Genomic DNA, 18598 nt, shown 5'->3' on the forward strand with positions numbered 1-18598 from the left:
TTCCCATGAAACTGCATTTATCAGCAAGTAAATGATTGCCCAGCGAGAGCCCAATGGCTCTGCTGGAAAGAGAAGTCAGTGGTGTCCTTGGGGAGAGGGCGGAGAGGGCGAACGATCCAGCGAGCAGCAGGACAGTGTGACAAGGAGTGGTGTGAGCAGCTCCAGCTGCCAAACAAGCAGGTTCCCTGGGGCTCAGCTATCTCCTGTGGCTTTCCTGAGAGCTGGATCAGCCGCGGGAGCAAACACCTGGAGCCGGAAGGGAGGGAGCAGCACAGGGAGAAGGGAGGTGGCTGTCACCAGAGCAGGGCTGCAGGGTGCCACACTGGGAACTGCCACGCTGTCCCCATGCCCTGACTGTGTTTCTGGTCCCAGGCAGCCCACGGTAAGGTGGTTTCGGTCACATTGTGCTGAGTGTCCTGGAGGTTGCTGGGATGGATGCCAGCTGCCAATAGTGGCAGCGACGGCTCAAAAGCTCTTTGTCAGGGCTGGCACATGCTAGTGATGTATGGGGCTGAGAGCAGCCCCAACAGCTCCTGGGGCCCAGCCATGGCTCCTGGCCCACAGGACAGGACTTGGGCAAGCCAAGGAATGGCTCTGATGCCAGCAAGGGAGCGCTGGGGCAGGAGCCAGGCCGGGTACCCTGGGCTGCCCACCTAGCATCCTTCCTTGCTCTCAGTGGGACAGCCCCAGCCCTGTTCCAGCTCATTAACACTGCTCACAGATTTGGAACCCACACGAAGGCCTGTTTTAATTCTGCAGCATTCAGTGCTTAGGATCGATCACAAAGCAGCACTCCCAAACAGAAGCGCATTATTTATGTGTGGCTGTTCACAGATCGGTCCTTGCAGTTTGTAATCGGTTCCACTTTGCTGGGCTCGTGTGTTACGGGTAGAAGATTTGACACGGACAGCTGCTGTCTGGTTACCACCATACCCACAGTTTGGTGTGTGACCAGCCCTGAAAGAACCTAGAGGTCACTTACAGGATGCTTCCTAGGCCACTTATGGGGTACATTATCTCACGTGCGGCAAACTGGTGCCTAAATTGCCGTTTTTTCACTCATATTTGTGATCAGTTGTCTGTATTTCCCTCTCCTTGGCAGACTTTGAACTCTCCTCTCTCAGGCTGTGAACCCGAGGTTTCTGTTTTTTTCTCCTCAGCCGTCCACTCCTGTTGCTTTTTAACAGGCGCTGGTTCTGGGCGGGCTGCTCGAGCCGAGGCTGCAGGCGGGCACCGCCAAGCTCCCATTGCCCCCCGAGGCCTCAGCAGCCAAATCTGCCCGAGAGGAGGTGACAACAGTGACGTCACGGTCACGCGCTCCCTCCCACCTTTAAATTTTAAATTTGCAGCAGCGACCAATCAGCTCGCTCGCACCACTGGTCCCACCCCCCTCCTCAATGCGTCACGGACGGTGGCCAATGGAACGCCACGCTCCACCCCGCTGCGAACGGCCGCTGGCCAACGGGCGGAGAACTCCTCTCCAATGGCCGCCCTCGCTCCGCTCTTCCGCTCCGCCCTCAGCTGGTGGCGAACGGCGCGGGCGCCTCACCGCGCAAGCGCGCTCTCCCCACGCTGCGTCAGCGGTCCAATGAGAAACGAGGAGCGGAGGGAGTGGGCTCGAGGCGGCGGCCAATGAAAGCGCGCGGTGAGAGCGCGCGAGCGGTTGGAGAGGATGATGGCGGCGGTGGGCGCGTAGGGGTGGCCGCTCCGTGAGCGGCTGCGGGCGGGCCGGCCCGCTATGGCGTGCTCACCCAGCGCCGTGTTCTTGTTGGACACCGCCAGCCCGGGGCGGCGGGAGCGGCTGCAGCTGTGCGCCCTGCGCCTCCTCAACCATCTGTGCTGCCGCTTCGGCCTGCCCCGCCTGCGCTGGGCCTACCGCTTCTTCGACTCCCTCGGGGGTCGCGGCGGGGCCTCGCGGGGCGGCGGCTTCCGTCCTCCGGCACCCCGGGCCTGGGCGCGCTTCGAGGAGGAGCTGGCGGAACGGCTGGGAGCTCGGGGCTCCGCCGCGTTGCCCGGCCCGGCGACCCGCCTCGCCCTCACGCACAGCGGCCTGAAGGAAACGCTCCTCGACTTCCAATGGGACCGCCCCGAAATCGCGTCCCCCGCCAAAGCGCCTCGCGGGAGCGGCGGGGCTGGCGGGGAGCTTTCCCCGAGCGACGGCTTCATGAACGCCGTGTTCCTCTTCTCGCCGTGTCCCCGCTCCAGCCGGGAGCTGCGGCAGTTCGTGTCCGGAGGCGGCGCGGCCCCCGCGGGGCCCCCTACACTGCTGGAGGTGGCCGAGAAGCTGCTGCCCCGCAGCGTCCGCGAGCTGCTGGCCGAGCAGAGGATCACGCTGTACTGGGTGGACACCGCCGAGAGCTCGCAGGTGAGGAGCGAAGGGAGCGCGGCTCTTCGTTGCGGTGCCGATAGGCGTTTGTGTGCCGTCCTCCCGTTGGTTCTCAGTTGAGTGGGGGAGGTGTGAAAGGTCTTCGCTTACTGCTGAGTGATTCTGTTCTGCGCGAGGCTTAAAACGAGGAGCGATGATCCCTGTGGAGGTTGAGCTGTGTCAGCAGTTTATTGATGGGCTGTTTTGTGCTTGGAGTTGGGTGGAAGTTACAGGTATCCGGAGTGGCAGCCCAACAGTTTGAGTACCGTAATGCTAAATTAAAAAGCCCTTGAAAATACTTTTTACACCTTAATTCAGTGGCTTTTTTATCTTTGTTGGATTCCTGAGAAAGTTTAAGTCCCTGAAAATACTTGGAAGATGCTGCATTGAGATACTCTGTATGGATTTCTTATGCTGGTTCTTCTAAAATGATGCAGTGCAGTCCTTGTTGTTTGTTTGTATGGATGTAATCTCACTGTTATCATTAGAATCATAGAATCAGAAGGGTCATTTAAAGATCTAGTCCACTTCTCCTGTAATAAACAGCTCGGGTGCTCAGAGCCCAGTCTGGCCTGACCTTGAATGTTTCCAGGGGTGGAACATCCACTGCCTCTTTGGGCAGTGTTAACTCGAGGCTTTTCTGTGTCTTCATTTCAGCTGATTAAATCCCCAGATCATGATGGATACTGGATAATGCTCCAATTGCTCCAGCAAATAGGAGGCACCATTTTGCCATCTGAAACCTTTGTGCAACGTCCAAGTCACCACAGGGCAGACCTTGCTGATGTCTTTCTCAGAGACTCGGGTTCCCCACTGCCACAGACTGTGCCATGGACAACACTTCTGCCATTGGACTCAGCCTTAAACAGTTTGTTTTCAAAGCCCCCTGTATTTCGTGCAGTGTTCCCCCAACAAGAAGGGACATTATTTCTCAGCATGCCTGGTAATCTTTCTTCTTTTTCTAAGACAATATAATTGGTGTGTGATGTAGAGTTCTTGATGAGCTTCTGTTGTGAAGAGTATGTATGGCAGAAACTTCATGTATTTAAAGACCTGTTTTTTAATTATGGTTAACAAAGTTATTGAGGTGCTCTAATTGCTTTGATGCGAGAGTTATTGGTCTGCATTCCTCGTCTGCTCTCTATGTACCCAAACTTTGGGAAAGCTTAGGAGTCTGATGAGCTCTTTGCACACACCTCTATAGTGTGGGTCCAGCACTCTTTTACATGCTTATTTCAGTGTCTTCAGTATGGTTGAACTAAAGAAACTAATTGAAAGGCCTGTCAAAAGAAACAGATTACCTTTAAAGCAGCATGTTGTGTGCATCTGCTCTTTCTTTAGTAGGCCCTTTCTGCACTCTTCTTGTTCGTGAGAGAAGCTGGAGGGAACTCACTGTGGAGCTGTGTGATGTTGCAATTCATTTTCCTTGCATTGAAGTTATCTTCACATAGATGAGAAATACATTTTGTACTGCTCTAAACTTACATTTTCTTTTACCCTTACGCAGAAGGAAAGAAGGAAAGCTGTGCTGTGATTCTGGAACCTCTAGCCATGAGCCAAAGACAACTGCATTGTCCACTCAACATCATCCTGAAAGGCAGCACGATGAGCTGGAACTGGATGCAGGCTGTCAGCTTTCTCACAGAGAGCTGGATACTGAGAAGCTCTGAGACTGAATGCACAGAGCAGAACTGGTTCCATCAGCTGCTACGGAATCTAGTGATGAAAGAACTGCACATGGTAAATCTTTCCCTTTGCCATCAGCTAGTAGCTAGTTCTAAATGAACTGTGTCAGGAAAGGTGACAATCTCACACGTCGTATCATAAAGACAATAGCAGTGGTATCTGTTATGCAGCCAGTTGGTCATTTGGAGCTAAATTAGAACATCCATCTGATTAAGTCTCTGTATATTTCTAGAAAATGTAGATACATTTTCTTTTTGAATGTAGATTGCTGAAATGTCTCAAGCTAAATCTTCGTGCCCCTGCACTGCTGTTTTATCACCGCTTTCTGAGAGTACTGCTGTCCTCACTCTGCTCTGTGCTGAGAAGACAGCTGAAGTTCAGCGGTGCAACCTTGAGGGAGCTGTAGTGGAGACCTCTTCCCAGGATGGTGCTCTGCACCTCCCAGATGTTGTACATAGTGTGTTGAGTGAAATCGACATGGCAGTGGAAGACTCTCTGGCTACTACAGGTAGGTGTTAGGAAATGCAAAGCAAGTCTTCTGTTCATCTCTAGATCTGATTTGGGGTGGAAGACTCTGGCGCTTATGAGCTCCTTAATGAGTTATGAGTTCCTTAATGAGGAGTCTCATTTCCTGGGGCTTTTTTTTTTTTTTGTGGCTCAGGCTTTGCTATACAGAAATCTGCTCTGATGTACTTTACAGTTTTATTGACAGTGTTAGTTTTTATTGGCTTATAGGTAAAGCACAGCTGCACATGCATGGGTGCAGGCTTTTATAATGAGGGTTCCTAAAAACTGTCACGTGGATCATCCCTGGCCAGTCAAAACTTTACAAGTGCTTTCAAGATAACTGCATTTGGCTCACCTGTTTTGTGTTGTTGTGAATCTTATGAGTCTCTAAGCCTGGCGAGTAAACTGCCCCTCCATGAGCAGAGCTTTGGGAACTGCTGCCTTAGAGCCTTTGTGAAGGCCAAGCTTTCTACCATTTCATTTAGAGCTTTGTTCTGATATTTTTATTTCTCTATTCAGAAGAAAGTCCTATGCCAGAGTGGGTCAAACGAGAGCTGTGCAGTACGGGGGGCTGGCACCCTTCAGTGCTTGAAGCGTGGTATTCTTCTTCAAATGCTTGTGGAGCCAGCTCAGATCTGATGGATTCATTCAGGTACTTTTCTTAAACAATGCTATGCTTCTTTTTACTTTGGTGCAGTCCTTTTAAGGTTGCTTTTTGTTTTTCCTCAGTGTTCCTAGGTAAGGCTTTTAGGCTTTGGAAGAATACTGGCATGTATTACTTGTGGTATAGAATTGTTTTCCCTACTGCTTGGATGTAGGAAAAACAGGTCCTGTGGAGTAAGGACAAGTAGTGTGCTTTCTTCTCCATTGCTTTTCATACCTGTGTTGACTTGTCCTTGTCTGCAGACTCCTGCAGGTTCCATGTACTAATGTGAAGGATGATGCAGACCAATCTGAAGTGGAACTTTCAGAAAGTCTGTCTGAGCTGTACCAAAGAAAATCAAGAGAAATATCTGCTGGAGCAGGAAATAACAAAAAAAGACGTATGTACAGTGTGTGGTTGTGTGTATTTTGTCAAGGAGTGATGATAGAGAAGCCTTAGTGCATAAACTGTAGTGCTCTGTGCTCAGGATCTCAAGTAGTGGCATGCTTTAGGTTTTTTCTCCATTGTAAAGGCAGCGTAACTTACATACCAGTATTATTGTTTAGAACAATCCAAATGACTCCTAAATGCTCAGTGACTGGCAAATCTGTGAAGAGAGCAGAGCTCTGCAGTTTCACTGGTTCTTGGAACAGACCGCTGCAACTTCTGAATGTTGGAACACTTCTACTTCATTTGAAAGTGGAGAAATTTCAAATAAGAGTTTCATTGCTTTTTAATGTGCAAACCAAAGGTGCATATGAACTCATCTGATGTATACTTAAGTCAGCACAAGATTTCTTTCCTATATATACAGCTGCCAATTCTACTTGATAAGCAGGGTAAAAGCCTTCATCTGCTTTTGGCTTTAAGAACTTGCTGCCTCCTGTGCTGCTTGTACATCTGTTTTATGGAGAAATAAAAACCTTCTAGAGTGTGTTCTTAACTATTGATTACTTATCTTGCTGGACTGCAGTGCAGAATTCTATGTTGTATTCTATCTTGATAGAATAGTTCCTAGCCCACCCAGTGTGTCTGAAATTCCTTTCTCGTGGTGTTACAGGTGGGGTTCCTCGGACTCCAGTCAGGCAGAAGATGAAGACCATGTCCAGATCCTTGCAGATGCTCAACGTAGCAAGGTTGAATGTAAAAGCACAGAAGTTCCAACCTGATGGTATGCCAGCAGTGAGCGAGAAGGTTCCACAGAAGCTTCCAGCAAAAAGATTGGAAGAGAAGTTGGAAGGGAAGGAAAAGGCACTTAAAACATCAGTAGGTGTGTACTGACTTTCCCTTTATTCTGATGTGGGGTAAGGCTTCTCCTTGCAGCTGCCTGGGGCTGGTGCAGTGAGCAGTGAGACATTACAGTAGCCTAGAAGCTTGGTGAAATGCTTGGATCTGAAGTTTCTATTTGTTCTGGAGCTAAGACCACTTCTGTTAGTGTTCTGAGCCTTGCATGTGTATTTGCATCATGACCTGTATTCCGTTCTTCAGCTGGAGTGAGTTGGTTTATTTTTTTTCTACCAGTAATGTGTGGTAAGCTGATATTTGGTTGACATGGACCATTTCCCTTTCAGACTTGAAAACTGAAGAGGAGCTGCAGTCTCACTTAATTAGGAGCTATCAAAAGGTGGTTGCTGAGGAAGTGCTTTCATCTGTGTGTGCACAGAATATGATCGTGGCCATTAAAAGGTTCTTGAAAATACAGGATGCCAAAGAGAAAGAGGTAGGTAAGAACATGTGAGCAGAGCTGTTACTGGTTTGAGTATGAAGCAGCAAGGTCTTTAAAACTACTTTTCCTTCAATGTAAGTTATTTATGTGCACACTTGGTGAAAACCACAACATGTTGTTCTATCTGTGCTGAATCAGTAGTAGAAAGTATGAATAAAGAACACAGGATAATCCATTTCAGCTAGTAGTTTACACCTCTGTGTAACACATTGAAACAGATTTTTTTTTTTCCCCTGTACATTGACCTCCATCTGGATTTTAATTTCATTTAAAGACAGTGTTTTCAAAAAAGAAAGTTCTTAGAAGACAACTCTTAAAATATGGTGTCTGTTTTTGCTTTTCATGGTTAATCTAGGCAGATTAATTCTCCAAGGGAGAGAAATAGTCAAAAGTATTTGAGTTTGAGTAATGTTATGGATTGTAGCTGGCTTAAGATAGAATTGGTAAGATTGTCACTAGTCAAAGCAAGTGCTTTGAGAGACAGATCCATAGGTACTGAAGGCCTGAAGCTGCAAGCAACCCTGTGCCTCTTGTCATTAGGCTGTATGTTTTTCTACACCTTGCATTGTGACTTTACTACCGGAAGCAAGAGAGAATTCCTTCCTTGTTGTTCTAAAAAGACTGGGAGAAGAGAGGGGTGGGAAGAACCTGTCCTGCATACAAGGAGCAGACTTGAAGTTTTTGCTCTAATTGTGTGTATCTGCAGGTCGCCTGTGTGGAAAAGGTCAGAAACCATCTCCTGAAGACAAGCAAGTTGCTCAGACAACAGCATGGCTCAGAGAAGGAAACCAAAGTCAGAGAGTACGAGACACCCTACTTCCTTTAACTCCTGAGATGCAGTGGAGTTGGTTGCACTTCTCAGTGGTAGCTTTTTTGTACAAGTGAAAATACTTACGGTGGTGAAATAGAAACATTAAATGCAAATACACGTACGTTACATGATAAGCATTGCAGCCTAAATGTAAGATGTGGCATCTCTCCTGCTGCCAAAAGAAGTGCCAACCAAATTATGCTGTCCAGACCTTACTGCTTTATGAGCAATTGTTTTGGGGTAAATACCCTGTTCCCACCAGGGAACTGGGCAGTAAATGACTGCTTCTTTCCTAAGGTGTCGACTTCAGGTTTTTTTGCGGCTTGAGTTGTGTCTTCAGTGCCCTTCACTGCAAAACAACGCTGATGAAATGGAGCAGCTGTTAGAAGAGGTAAGTATACTATAGAGAGCAGGAACTTTGACCCAGGACTTGTAATTTTCCCCTGAATCTATTGTGACATTCTATGTTCCTTGCTAAAAACGTGGTGTTGACAACTGTTACACCTTAATCCTTTTTCCCTCTTGATGTTCTCTTCCAGATGACGGATATGCTGCGCATTTTATGTCTGACTGAAGACCCAGGGTACCTTACAAAGTTCTTAGAGGAAATACTGGAATTGTAAGTTCTTTGGGGTGCCTTGAGTGTTACTGGGGACTGTGGGTTTTGTCGCATACCTTTTTTGAGAGAACAGCAATGTACAGATTTGATTTGGAGTGCTATTGTGACGTTGAGAGTTTAGACTATTGTTTGCTGCTAAACGTAGCTAATGAGCAAGTAAACTAATAATGCTTTATGTTTTGAACTGATGCTTAAAAACAAAGCTTTGGTTCAAGCCTTGGGGCTGTTAGTGTTGACTGTTTTGTTGGTGATTGTATTTGATGTGGGTTTTCTGATGTTCTAGGTATATGAATTCTATACCAAAGACCCTTGGAGATCTTTACTACAGTCTGGGTACACAAATACCCCCAAAGCTGGCTGCAGTCCTGCCTTCAGACTTCTTCAGTGATGATTCAATGACTGTGGATAGCAAATCTCCAGGCCTTCCACCATCTTTATCATCAGTCCTAACTCCCACTGCTGTTTGCCTACGCAGTGAGAGTGATCAGCTGGAGGAACTGCGCACTCGATCTGCCCAAAAGAGAAAGTAATAATCCCAAATAAGGGAGCCAGCTGGTTGTGATCTGACCTGTGTTGGAGCTATCTAAACTATAGCTCAATCATTCTGATTTCTGTTGCTGAATAGCTAGTTAGGGTGAGCGCACGCTTGCTGAGAACTCTGAGCCTGAGGAACATAGAAAGGACTCTTGTTTTTCACGTTAATTGCTTATTGTTACTGTGTGCTTATTGTTAGTGTGAACTTGGTGGGTTCTGTGTGTCTGCTCTGTGCATTAATAGAGTTTGTAAGTCTTCTGTAAGAGGAAGAGGATGTTCCAGGATGCACGAAGTGACCCTGTATCACTGAAGTTAAGACTGAGATTTGCTGCGGACCTCTGTAGTGGGGATCCTGTGTTCATTTCTGCAAACTATGAGATGAGTTTTAATACCAACCTTAAAGTTAGCTACAGCTGTTTATATTGCAGATGAGTTGTAATGTAGGCGAGGTACTGCCACAGAGAATTTGCAGTCTGAGTTCAGGTTAAGATTTTCTATCTCTAGAGTCGAGCCGGTGTTGAATCGTCAATGAGATTGATAACTCCATTTCTGATCTTATTTTAACTGAATCTTTGTGTAACTTCTAAAGGAATAATGTATTAGCCAGACACAGGAGCATGACAGAAGCATCGCAGAACTTGCGTCAGATTGAGATTCCCAAGATAGACAAGAATCTCATCAGAAAGGTAAAACTCTCCCAGAAGCACTGTGGGTGGGTTGCTCATGCAGGGGTGTAGCAGTGCTGTGAAGTGACACGAGTGCAAAAAGAGATCTTGCTTTGTAACTCAGTAGGCATATAAGAACTACTGATGAGTCTAATTTAATTATCACTGTTCTTTTTATTTCTAGGAGAGCTCACGTTCTTACCTTGCTACTGAGAAATCCCAACCAATGCCTCTGCTGCAGAAAGAAGCAGTGCAAGGTATATTGACTTCTAGCTTTTCTGTGGAAAGAAAAGATGTGCGCCTTCAGCACATTATCCCTGCATCCCTGTAAATTTCAGTGAGCTGTGGTGCAATCATGCTGAAGCGTGCTGGAATTCTGAAGGAAGTTTTGCTGAATTTTGAAAAAAGAAAATAAAATTGAGAGTTAAAAAAGTAGTTGTTTTGTGTGCTTACACACAGCAAACTTGTGTCATGAAAAGGAAATGCCTCAGGTCTTCCTTGGTTCTTGCAATTATTTCCATCTATTGGAAAAACAAAAAAATTGAAATTTGAGGACAGGAGTAAGCATTTACACCTGGAAACACATCTCTCCTCAGAACGTTTAAGAGAATTAAATCCTGTATGTGTGCCCTGAGCCCAGGTGTACTTCATCTGGGTAGTATACTTTCTGCTGGGATGCCTGCTAATAGCATATTCCTGTAAAGAATGAATGATATGAACTTGTAGGAAGTCCAAGATAGATTTAGGGAAGGATGCATTCTGGTAATAACTATTCCACCTCAAGACAAAAAAACAAACAAACCCAAACAAGCAGCCCCTCCCAATGTGCCTAATTTTTGTGGTGTTTTTTTTTTTTCCTACGCTGGTATCTGATCCCATTTCCAGTGCCCTGATTGAAATATGTCTTTTTTTTTTTCCCTTTTAATTTCTTGCTTTCTCTCTTCACACAGAGGTTACGAAGGTAAGGAGGAACCTCTTCAATGAAGGGCTACGTTCACCATCCAAAAGAACTGCAAAGAAAATGCCCAGAAGTCAGTCAGTATCTGCTGTGGAAGGCTTAAGATACAAGTGCACTGATGAAGGGGCTAAAGGTAGGATGTGACTTGCAGGTGTAGAACAGCTATAAGAGCTGCATTGGTAACTAATTTGTGCATTGTTTTCAGTAAAGGAGAAAACATTTTGGATCACAGTTGTTACTGTATAGTGAATAGGATGGTTCTGAAACAGAAACCTACTTTAGTTAAAAGCTGATACGCCTCTCAAATGAAATGTTAAAAATAGTTACAGAAATGATGTGTGAATGAAGGATGAGGAATGAAAGTTACCTCAGTAGGCCTATTATGTCTGTCACATCAAAGTCAGTACCATTAATAAATAATACTGAAGGAGTAGGGGATATATTTCACAGTCCAGTATGTATAGCTGTGATTATAGCTTGTGAGTGCTGGGGGGCTGATACACATTGATTCTGTATTGGCAGGCATTCTTAAGCTGAAACCCATGTGAAACTACTTGTTCTAACTGCTTTATAATTATGTGCTGTTATATCCATTGCTTCCATTTATTTACTTCTGTTCTCAAGATCATCACAAGTTACTGACCAAGAGAGTTGCAGAAACACCACTACATAAACAGGTCTCCAGGAGACTGCTGCATAAGCAGATTAAAGGCCGGTGAGTAAGCTCTTAATTTCTTCATTAAGTGCTGGATGTTTAATTAATGGCTATGAGCATGAGAACCAGCTCTCCTTTCTGTGGTCAAAGTGTTGTTTTCACCTAAGGTAGCAAAGAGAATCCGTGGAGGCATGTCCTATTGTATGGCTGTGGGGAAAATCTGCTTGCTTCACTGTGTGTCCAAGTACTTCAATTCCTGCAGCAAGGTGCTGTTTAGGTTTAGTTTCTGCTTTAAGGACTTCCAAAGAGAAGGCCTGTGCTGGAATCTGTGCAGGTCAGGCTAAAACTTGTGTTTGCTTCCATTTAAAACTGTTACTTCTAATACAGCTAGAAAGACCAGAGTATGAACTTTACCTTCTATTATGCTAATTGCTGAGAGTACCTCACAGAGCAATATGTTGCTGTAGAATATGGTTCTGCTTCTCAGTTTTCATGGTAAATTTTGTTTTTGTAAATGTGAATGGTTTGATGAGTCCAACATTGTGTTGTTTCTTAAGGTCGTCTGATCCAGGCTGTGAGACTGGTGTTGTAGAAGAGTCTCCAGAAAAAACCATAAGTGGTAAGCACTAATTTCTTTCTTTTGTTTGTGAAAGGTGTTCTTGCTGTGTTGAAGCACTCAAAGCACATTCATTCCATGAGCTACAATTTAGATAATACACAAACAGGCAATACAACATTACTATTGGTGGAGCACAACATCCCCAGTTATCTAAAGGATGGGTATCAAGAGGATAGGGCCAGGCTGGGCCCTAATAATGCTCTGATTTGTATTGTAACAAGCAAGTGTTCTGCAAAAAAGTTGGCTGCTGCTGTTTCTTATGTGCAGGAAGGAGGAAGAGAAAGAGTATAGTTGGGTAAATAGGAAAGTAAGTCTCTAGTAAAAAGAGACAGGAGAACTAATTTTGTAACCTGGATGCTACTTGAACTGAATATGGATTTTTCTAGTATTCCTTCTGGTGTCATTGCTGGAGGGGGAGGGAAGTAATCGTGACTTAGAGGACAGAGTGCTGTGATTTGGAAGGAGGCTTGCATGCATTAGCATTCCAAAGCCCCTGAAAGCTGAATCTTCACACAAATGCCTCAGTATGTGAGATGTTAAGCGTACAAAAGCTGCTGCTTAGAGTGTGCCTTTTTCCACTGTGATCTGTTCCTAAAGATGTCCCCATCATTGAAGGAGAAAGAAGGCTCAGTCTGTCATATTACATTTCAGAAGCAGGTTTAAGAAGAAGTCCTCGCATCAGACAGCTGACTTTGAATAGGACCCACTCTGGTGTTTTCTATTCTGCTGCGCAGTCCAGCTCACAGAACTCACAGCAAGTCCACTGGGGACAAGAGGAAGAGAGCTGTACTCAGCAGGATGTAGCAGGTACCAAATGGATTTTGAGTAGGCTTATATTGCTGCTTTGAAAAGCTGACCTGGATACCTCTAAGTTTGATTTGATTTGGCTCTACAACAGACTGTGAGGAGCTAAGAGCTATTATGTAATGTCATCTTTAGGCAGGATTAGTAATATTTGAATTGAGTAATATTAGTATTGAGAATTAGTATTTGAATTGAGGATCTGAATTTGGAGGATGGAATGGCAGCTTTCTCTATAACGAATAATATACTGCCAACTTAAGAAACTAGTCAGGCCTGTCTAATAGAACATCACTGATTGTCAGTCTGCATTCCTTAAATGCAGTGAAATCCCTGTAAAATGTGGGACAGAAATCCTAAAGTTGCCTTCAGTCTCTTCTGGCAGCATAAAGCAATGACTGATGGCATCTTTGCAGGCTTTCTCTGTAGGATTTATCAGCTATACATGGTGACACTTAGTTCTTTATATTATATCTACTAGGATCCTTAGTCATGAACCAAATTTTTCTGATGCTGTGAACTATAAAACAGAATAGGAAGCTGAGTTATCTAGGTGGGTTTTTTTCCTCTAGAGCACCCCTCCTATGGATGGTTATTAGATTGGGAAATAATTCTATTGAATCTTAAACATCAAGCAAAAAAAACCTGCTAGGGCTGTGAGAGGCTACCTGTCCTTACACTGTGAAGTGATTGAGACAATTGTTTGAATTGTACCATTCCACTTTTCTAGGTGCCAGGCTGCATTCTGGGTGTCCAACTCCCAAGAGATTTTTTTTTGGTGCAGTCATTGATGCGTGTAGTCCTGCAGTGAAGCATTCACCTGGAAGGAGGAGAACAAGAAAAGATTCCTTGAACTTAGAAGAGCTGACTAGCTGTCAGGTAGAGACAAACGCTTGCTTCTCTCTCTTTCTTCAATCTGTTTATTCTGTTAATGTTTAGTGGGACTTACATGTCTTAAACTTAGCGCTTCTGCAAGTCTAACAAAACAGTTTACTTTTTATTTACTTCTCAAGATTTGGAAGAATAAATAACAGTACTGGAGCAGAACAAGCTTAATTCTTTTTTTTTTTCTCCTCTCTGTAGACTCCTAGAAAAACACCTCGTAAGTCTGCACAGAAACTACTGAATTCTGCCAGCAAACCGCCAAGGAGATCACCTCGTTTTCTTCACAAGACACCACAAAAGGTGGAGAAGATTCCCAGCAAAAGTCCAGCTGCTAAGCAGACTGTAGCTAAGTGTTTGGGAAAGTACTTTTCTCATCCTGTACAAAGGATCAGCTCACCATCTGCGTTAACAGAAGGCAAAAAAGCTTGCTTACTGCAAGTAACTAAGGACTGTTCTCCAGCTGAAAAACTGTTATCTCCCTACAAAGATACTGATTTACAGATGCCAGAACACAATGAAATATTGAGCACTGGGAATCCTTTATTACCTCTGCAAGACTCAACTCCAGCTGCTGCTTCCTTACCTGACACCCAGAAAAGCATTTTTGCAGAACTACGAACTCCAAGACGTTCCTTGAGATCCATCTCCAAATCAGTGTCTCCAGTTGGTGCTCGGAGGGAAATCCTTCCAAGAGAAATTGAGATGCAGCCAGAACTGACGTCTGAAGCCATGGAAAGTACTCCCAGGAAAGCTGAAGATTCAGGTTCAAAGCTCTCAACCAGCCCGCTGAGTGATGTAGAAATGTCTCAGCTCACCATGAAACTGGAATCTCCCTTCAGTTCTCCTCTCTCTGAAAAAGCTACAGATGCTTTAGCAATCAGCTCTCCTTCCCACACAGAGACTAAGGAGTCTGACAGGGAATTTAACATGCCTGAAAAATCTCTTCTGAAATCTCCAGGTGTCAGTGGCTCTTTGCTGGAGTCCCCCCTTAACACTTCCAAGCAGGCCAAAGGTGAATCAAATTCTGGAGGGAAGAGCCAAACACACGTGTGTGAAACACCTTCCAAAAGTAAGGACAGTCATCACAGTAACAGTGATGATTCTTGTTCAGGAAGCCTCCAGTTCTGTAAATCCCAAATTCCTGGAAATACCCATGTAGTGGGGAATAAACAAATGGATGCAGTGGCTCAAAACTCTTCTCCGACGAAGGAAAACTTGGAAAAGCATTCCTCTCCAGAGCTGTCTGCTGGAGAACATATGCTGGATGCTGAGATGGAATGTGAGCCATTGAGTAAGGAGGGCAACTCCGGTGTAAGCACCTGTGAGTCCTTCTTAAGCAGTTCTCAAACAAGCATCGATGAATTGGAACCAGAAACTGTGCAGAAAGAAGAATGTACAGGGAGAAAGGCACCGAGTCTTAAGAGATGCTCCAGATCTGCCCGCAGCGCCTCGCGCCGCCTGCCTCAGGCAGCTCCTGCCTATTCCTTACGCTGTACTGCAGACAGGAGGCAACGGGAGGCTGCAGCGCGGATGGGAAATCCAGAGCTTCCAGCCAAGTTCTCAACTCCTAAACTTCACTGCCAGCAGCCTTCTGAGAGCTCAACGACTTACGAAGTTGAGCTTGAAATGCAAGCTTCAGGCCTGCCCAAACTTCGCTTTAAGAAAATTGGGTCTTGCTCAGCATTAGATGTTCGATCTGAAGCAAATGTTAGCAAACCCAAGGGAGGGGAAAGCCCTTTTGGTGATCTTGCTATGACCTGGTGCAGCAAACATCCAGGAAAACTAGCAGCTGCCTGTGTTTCACCCTCCTGCTTTCGCTCTTTCCACGGTACACCTGGGAAGGGTGGAGGACAGACCTACATATGTCAGTCGTACACCCCGACAAGCTGTGCTTCTAACACCACTTCCCCGTCCCCCTTGGAAGCAGAAGTTCCCTTGACTCCTCCAAAGCTGAAGGGGAAGACAACTCCTGATGCTATTAAGGACTGGCCTCGGAGAAAGAGAGCAGCAAGCAGCACTGCCAATAGTAGCTGTGGTCAAAGTGAGAAAAATGCAGATGAAGCAATGGCAACAAGCAGAGAAGGAAAACTGAAGGACTTGGAGAACTGCAGTAGCAAAGTAATGTGTGGCTTTGGAGAGTTTGGACTGGAGGGGATTTACAGACTGCAGGATCAGGTGTCTCCTAATGACACAGAACCCAGAGATGAAGAGAGATCTGCCATGGGGGCTTCTGGCTTGACATCTCGTAAGCGAGTCTTTACCCATCTGTCACCGGAGAAGGAGAATCATGAGGCCAAAAGAGCTTGCACTGCTAAGTGCAACATGGTTCTCAGTGCCTTTTCCCCAGAAGAGGGCAACAGAAACAAAGCAAGGACAGACTCGGTGCTTCCTGAGAAGCCCAGAGCGTGTTTGCTTCTAACTCCTGTGCGGCACATTTGCATAGGGGATGATGATGTCTTCCCTTTGTCAGGTAATTAAGTGGAACAAGTGACACTACTGAAATTCAGAGTGGGGAGAAAAAAAAGACAACTGTTTTGTCTGACTATCTGAGGGAGGCTAAGATGGAAGGGGAGAGTGGGTTGCAAATGGAATGTAAGCTAATTATGTGGAGAGGCTGATCAGGTGTGAGGAGTTCTGCTGTTGTCATCACCTGTGAGCATTTAATCAGTGGAGTAATAATTAAGAGGCTACAAACAGGGAAGAGTGGGAGGCTGGAAGAATTGAAATATTAAGAACTTGGTTTTGTTTAAGGGAGGATCTCTGTTACAACCAAATGCTATCTGTAGGAGGAAATAATGGAAACTTGAATGGGGGGAAAAAAAGATGCTGTAAGGTAACTGCAGTGCTCAGGATGGAATGGAAACCATGACTTGAGGGACTGGCAGCACTACACTGCAGTATGTTTTGAAAGTTTACTGGGCAGCAGATTTGAGTTTATGTGGATATTCTTGGCTGTTTCTGCCCTGTTTCTATCCCTCACTGAATACAGCTGTCTCAAGTCTAAAGCCTGGGCTTCTTCAGTGTAGATCAGCACCTTGGGGGTTGATGTTACATGATGTTGGTATTTATTGGTGCTCCAGTTCTCCCCTGGGCCTGTGGCAGTGTAGCTGTTGAAAGCATGTATCAGAAACCTTTGCTCTGTATCAGTGATATTGTATCAGGCGTTGAAGTTTAAGCAAGGTCTCTGCTTTTAGTTTGTGTCTGACCTTGATAAAGCTATCTCTTGGAGCAAGGCCCTGTGAATTTCAAATACTTCTAAAACAGTATTTATCGTCTATAACAACCTTCAGCTTTACAGAGGAATATGGCAGATGGTATTTTATAGTCATTGTGTGCCCTGAAGTGCCAGATCTCAGTGTCTTATCTCTTAGAAGAAAAGTTTTGTTCACAGAGGGCAGTGCCTTATGTGTTACAACAGGTATCACCAAGAAAAAAAATGAGTGAACTTGCAGGCAACATTAGGCCATATTCAGGGTGTGAAATAACAGCAGTGCTTGACCTCGAGTTGGTTCTGTAGAGGACCATCTGTACCTACAAACCTTAGTTTTGCATTTACAGACTGGCTGTAATGGTGATTTTTCATTCAGGACACTTGAGCTGTGAGCAATGATACGTTTAGTAAAAGTGGAGTGCTTGCCTACTAAGCTAAATCCTTCAAGAGCTATTGCAGACATCTTTTGGTGGCAGAAATGCACTGTGCTAGCCTGGGCTATGCTGGGGATGAATACCAAGTATTGTGCTGATGGAAGCTTCGAGGCAGAGTAAGGGCTGTGTTTGAGACTTGACTGAAAGAGCTCTTGAGCTGTCAGTTTGCTGCAGTCTGTCGCTGTGCTTCCCCAGGTGCCACCCCTCCAGTGAAGAGCTCTCTGTGTGCCAGCAGCCTCCTGGCACTGACGCAGTCTCCGCTGCTGTGTAAGGGACAGACGCCGCCATCTCGGAGAAAGGGTGTCCAAGGTAACCTCTGGTGCTGGAAGGAAGGGCTGGGCTGTGCTCTGCGTGCCTACAGCTAAGAGAGAACTAAAGCAGGCTGTGCTACGGGTTGTTCTTTGTGCAGAAAGCATGTGGGTGTATTTGCCATTCCTGTGTTGTACCGTGTCTATCTTGCATGCTTCCAATAAGCTTTGCGTGAGCTGGGAAGTTGAGGGGGGTGAGGCGTAAGCAATGAATCAAAGAGTAGCTTAACAAGAAGTGCAGTGTGCTGATCCTGTCTGTGTTGGTTTTCTTGGAGTCACTGGGAAGTGAGTTGTAATAAATTGTGGCTTTAATTTCATCTTTGCATTCTGTAGATGAGGAGTCTGATGACCTTGAAGTTCTTACCAATCAGGAGCTGTCTCCATTCCACAGCATGGCTTCCAGGAAGCGTTCCCTCAGCAGGACTTACTCACGGAAAAGGTTGCTGAGCTGAAGTCTGGAGCCAGAACACTATGGGAAGTACTGTGTTATGTGAGCTGTGCAGTATGGATTTTTACAAGGAACTCTTATTTGGTTCTGGCCTGGAGCTGTCTGCAGTGGTGTGAGATGGGATGGCAGTGGAAATAAGGACTACTCTAAATGTTTTAACTTGAATTGCAGCATCTCTCCACCCTTTCTGGCTCTTCTCCTGTGTATAGGTAGTAGTTGAGTTCTGCAGTGAAGGGTTCAATCCTGCTAGGTAAGGAGGGGGCATTGTCACTCTTCTACTTTACTTATAAAATAAACTGATGTGGATTCTCATGGTGTCGCTTCATCAGAAATCTGGCTTGTCTCATCCTGAATCCAGGCATGGCAATTCTGAAGCTTTTTGATTGGTTTTAAGGCCTTGAGGGGCTGATGGTGTCAAATGGAACTTGCTTTTCATGCAAAGGTATTTGCTTCGTGGAAAATCTATTTGTTCAGAGAAGGAAAGCTGGCTGTTTCCTTCTTCAAGTGGAGGAATGGTGTCCTTAAGTGATAGGTGCACTTCTCTTATGAGCTTTGGGAAGTATTGAGCTCTAAGACTAATTATTTCTGAGAAAGTAGGATGAGTTTTCCCTTTCTCTACTGAATATCTCTGTAGAAAATAAAGGTTCTGATCTTAAATGTGCAGCTTAGCCAAACCTAGAGTGCTCAATAATGCTAAGTTCCTGTTTCAAGCACCAAAACCAG

General features: G+C 45.4%; 1 protein-coding gene across 2 annotated transcripts; it reads left to right on the forward strand.

Moving 5' to 3' along the window:
- Window positions 1-1635: 1635 nt before the first annotated feature.
- Window positions 1636-18187, forward strand: TICRR (TOPBP1 interacting checkpoint and replication regulator). Of its 2 annotated transcripts, none has more exons than XM_052671813.1 (22): window positions 1636-2365; window positions 3023-3308; window positions 3873-4105; window positions 4316-4559; window positions 5078-5210; window positions 5465-5601; window positions 6262-6471; window positions 6773-6921; window positions 7634-7728; window positions 8036-8129; window positions 8278-8357; window positions 8641-8883; window positions 9481-9577; window positions 9741-9813; window positions 10507-10647; window positions 11139-11229; window positions 11727-11788; window positions 12443-12595; window positions 13320-13468; window positions 13673-15944; window positions 17315-17428; window positions 17761-18187. In XM_052671813.1, the coding sequence occupies exons 1-22, from the start codon at window positions 1739-1741 to the stop codon at window positions 17877-17879; spliced, it is 5802 nt and encodes a 1933-aa protein (XP_052527773.1). In that variant the 5' UTR covers window positions 1636-1738; the 3' UTR covers window positions 17880-18187. The 2 variants fall into 2 exon arrangements, with proteins under 2 accessions (XP_052527773.1, XP_052527772.1); XM_052671812.1 differs by having other exon boundaries at window positions 1637-2365; window positions 12440-12595.
- Window positions 18188-18598: the final 411 nt, after the last annotated feature.

The sequence above is a fragment of the Tympanuchus pallidicinctus genome, unplaced genomic scaffold (genome assembly GCF_026119805.1).
Source record: "Tympanuchus pallidicinctus isolate F22 unplaced genomic scaffold, pur_lepc_1.0 scaffold12, whole genome shotgun sequence".
NCBI classification, from domain to species: domain Eukaryota; kingdom Metazoa; phylum Chordata; class Aves; order Galliformes; family Phasianidae; genus Tympanuchus; species Tympanuchus pallidicinctus.